Below are 2,941 nucleotides of genomic sequence, written 5' to 3' on the forward strand. Positions count from 1 at the left end.
ATGTCAGCTGTCAATGATACCAACTTCCAATTTGCAGTGTTCCTTCTCACTGGGATACCTGGGCACGAAGATGTCCATCTCTGGATCGCTATCCCCTTCTGCATCATGTATGTCATTTCGCTGGTAGGCAATTCCTTCCTTCTGTTCATTATAAAAACAGACCCAAGCCTCCATGAGCCCATGTACATTTTCCTTTCCATGTTGGCCCTCACAGACCTTGGTTTATCAATATCCACCATGCCAACGATACTGGGCATATTCTTGTTTAACTTTAGGGAGATCAGCCTGGATGCCTGTTTTGCTCAGCTGTTCTTCATCCACTTTCTTCAAGGTATTGAATCCTCCACGCTCCTGTTGATGGCCTTTGACCGCTTTGTTGCCATCTGTAACCCGCTGAGATATGCTTCCATCTTAACCCTGCCAAGAGTAGCCAAGATGGGGCTGGTGTTTGTGGTAAGAGAGGTGGCTGTAGTATATCCACTGCCCTTTCTGCTGAGACGGTTCCAATATTGTCGCTCCAATGTCCTCTCCCATTCCTACTGCCTGCACCAGGAAGTTATGAGGCTGGCTTGTGCGGACATCACAGTCAACAATATCTTTGGTCTGTTTACTGCACTCTTAACAATTGGTTTCGATTCGCTTCTGATCTTCCTCTCCTATGTGATGATCCTCAAAACAGTGCTGAGCATCGCGTCCCGCACAGAGAGCCTCAAGGCCCTGAACACCTGCGTCTCCCACCTCTGTGCCGTCCTGCTCTTCTTCTTACCTGTCATCGGCCTGGCTGTGATCCACAGATTTGGGAACAGCTCTTCTCACTTACTTCAGTTTCTCCTGGGCTACTTTTACCTGCTGGTCCCACCGCTGCTGAACCCAATCGTGTACAGCGTGAAAAACAAACACCTTCGTGCGAGGATCATCAGGGTGTTCATCAAGTGAAGGGTCATTTCATCACCCAGCTCCAGTGCTGGTGACATGGGAGATGAATTAAAAAATAAATGGCCGCACAGACCCCCATTCTATCCTGGACCTGTTATGCTCTAGGAGACATGAGCATTAATGATCTCTGCTGTGTAGAGGGAGGGTCGGTTGGGGGTCTAAGGCCTGGAGCAATGGGCGAAGGGCAGGTGAGGGAGGAACGATGGGGGAAGGAGACCAAGGTAGGAAGCAGCATTTACAAAGTGACTGTGTTTGGAAGAGCCAGGGGACTGGTGGGATGTTGGCCCATAAAGAGCTGTTTGGTGGCTGCTCCGGCCTCAGAATTCCTGTTACTACAAACCATAAAGAGAAGGGAGGTGGCTGTTGTTTCCCATGACGCCAGGCCTGTCACCTTCCTGTCTCTGCTTAAACACCCAGGAGCCCTGAGATAAACCACAGAGCTGTTCTGCAGTCACAGTCCTGGCCCATCCTGAGCACGCTGATGATGTGTGACGCATGAGCCCTGCACCAGCTATGGCCAGCGCCTGTTCAAGGTGCACAGACACCCACCCTTCCCCCTTGCCCACAGCCGGGGGCTTGTGACTGAGTCGTGTCAGACACGTGATTCTTGCAGGAGACCTGGGAGAAGCCAGTCAGACAACTCCTCCCTCCCCTTTAATGGCTCTGCACCACACACACACACACACTCTGAGCGCACTTTCCGCCAAGGGAGGGCAGAGCTGTGTGTGCGAGGGAGGGTCTGACCCACAGGAGTCCTGGCAAGAGATTCAGGTGAAATTTTTCAGCATCCACTGGGTTTGTGCTGCTCCACCTCGTTGGGAAGTGGTGGAAACAGGCTCCGTTAGCCTCCCCCTTGCCGAGAGGCACAGCAAGCCTAGTTCCTGCACCTTAGGGTGACCTTTGCAAACAGGCAAAAGCAGGACATGGGAAGGAGTTCTTCTCTGAGGCTCCACGCTCTGCTCCTCCTTTTCCTCAGAGGTCCCTGCCCCATTTCGCCTCCCCCCATATCTTCACCCTGTTCCTCTTCACCTTGAGGTCCTATGTCTCCTGACCTTTCTGAAAGCCAGGGCTGGGCTGTGGTAAGAGACACGCAGGGTTCCCGGCCCACTGTGGGAAACTACAGACCCTCTACCTGCTCTGGGGAGCGCACAGGGACTAGAGGAGCAGCAGGAGCAGGGTCTGTGGGTAGCCCCCCTCTCAAGACCCTGGCTCCCCAGGGTACCGAAATGGAGTTCCGTGTCATGTGGTCTGGTCACATGCCTTTGCCTGACCTGCTGAATCAGAGCAGCCATTCCCCATAGGCTGTCCGGAGCTTTCTTGGGAAAACGCTCCTAGGGACTATTGCTTCCGCTAAGTTCCCCTTCCCAACCTGCTGTCTAGAATAGCAGTTTTCAAACTTCATTTGAGGACCTGCCAGGGGCTTGGTGCTTCCCACAGCCCCTCTTGGCTGGAAATGTTGGACCACAGACAATGGGAGCTGTGAGGTTCCGTTGCTACAGACACTTGACTAACCAAAGCATCATTGGCCCATCAGTGGCTTACAAAAGGGTCCCCAGAATCAAGTTTGTAACCAACTGGTCTAGACTGCAACTAAGTATTTTGCATTGTGGGTGCCACCCAGGTATCACCACACATGGAGATAGTCAATATTCATAACTTCAGCTGCAATAATAAGCCATGCAAACACGAGACCATCACAATCTGCCAATCTTAACATTTCCATAAATACCTGACAAGACACATTTTCTACAAGAGACATTTAAACTATCTCATAGAATCATAGAATACTAACTGGAAGGGACCTCGAGAGGTCATCAAATGCAGTCCCCTGCCCTCACGGCAGGACCAAATACTGTCTAGACCATCCCTGATAGAATTAATAATTATTTTTGTAATACAGGAAAGGGGCTGCCAGGGAGAAATCTGGTCCCACATTATTACTATATTTTATGTTATGTCAGTAAGAACACATGACAGCACCATCATTACCATATGGTCACCCTTG

At 50.9% G+C, this 2,941-nt stretch overlaps 1 protein-coding gene across 1 annotated transcript; it reads left to right on the forward strand.

The window, feature by feature from the left end:
• LOC102461802 (olfactory receptor 51G2-like) lies at nucleotides 1-936 on the forward strand. Its single transcript, XM_006126570.4, has one exon. It carries the CDS (start codon nucleotides 1-3, stop codon nucleotides 934-936), a length of 936 nt encoding a protein of 311 aa, XP_006126632.3.
• The last annotated feature ends 2,005 nt before the right edge of the window (nucleotides 937-2,941 follow it).

Source organism: Pelodiscus sinensis, chromosome 1, assembly GCF_052426305.1.
Source record: "Pelodiscus sinensis isolate ZL-2025 chromosome 1, ASM5242630v1, whole genome shotgun sequence".
NCBI lineage: Eukaryota > Metazoa > Chordata > Testudines > Trionychidae > Pelodiscus > Pelodiscus sinensis.

Bases quoted from the DNA above. Each gene is read 5' to 3' on its own strand.
- LOC102461802 (XM_006126570.4), top strand. From the start codon at position 1: ATGTCAGCTGTCAATGATACCAACTTCCAATTTGCAGTGTTCCTTCTC.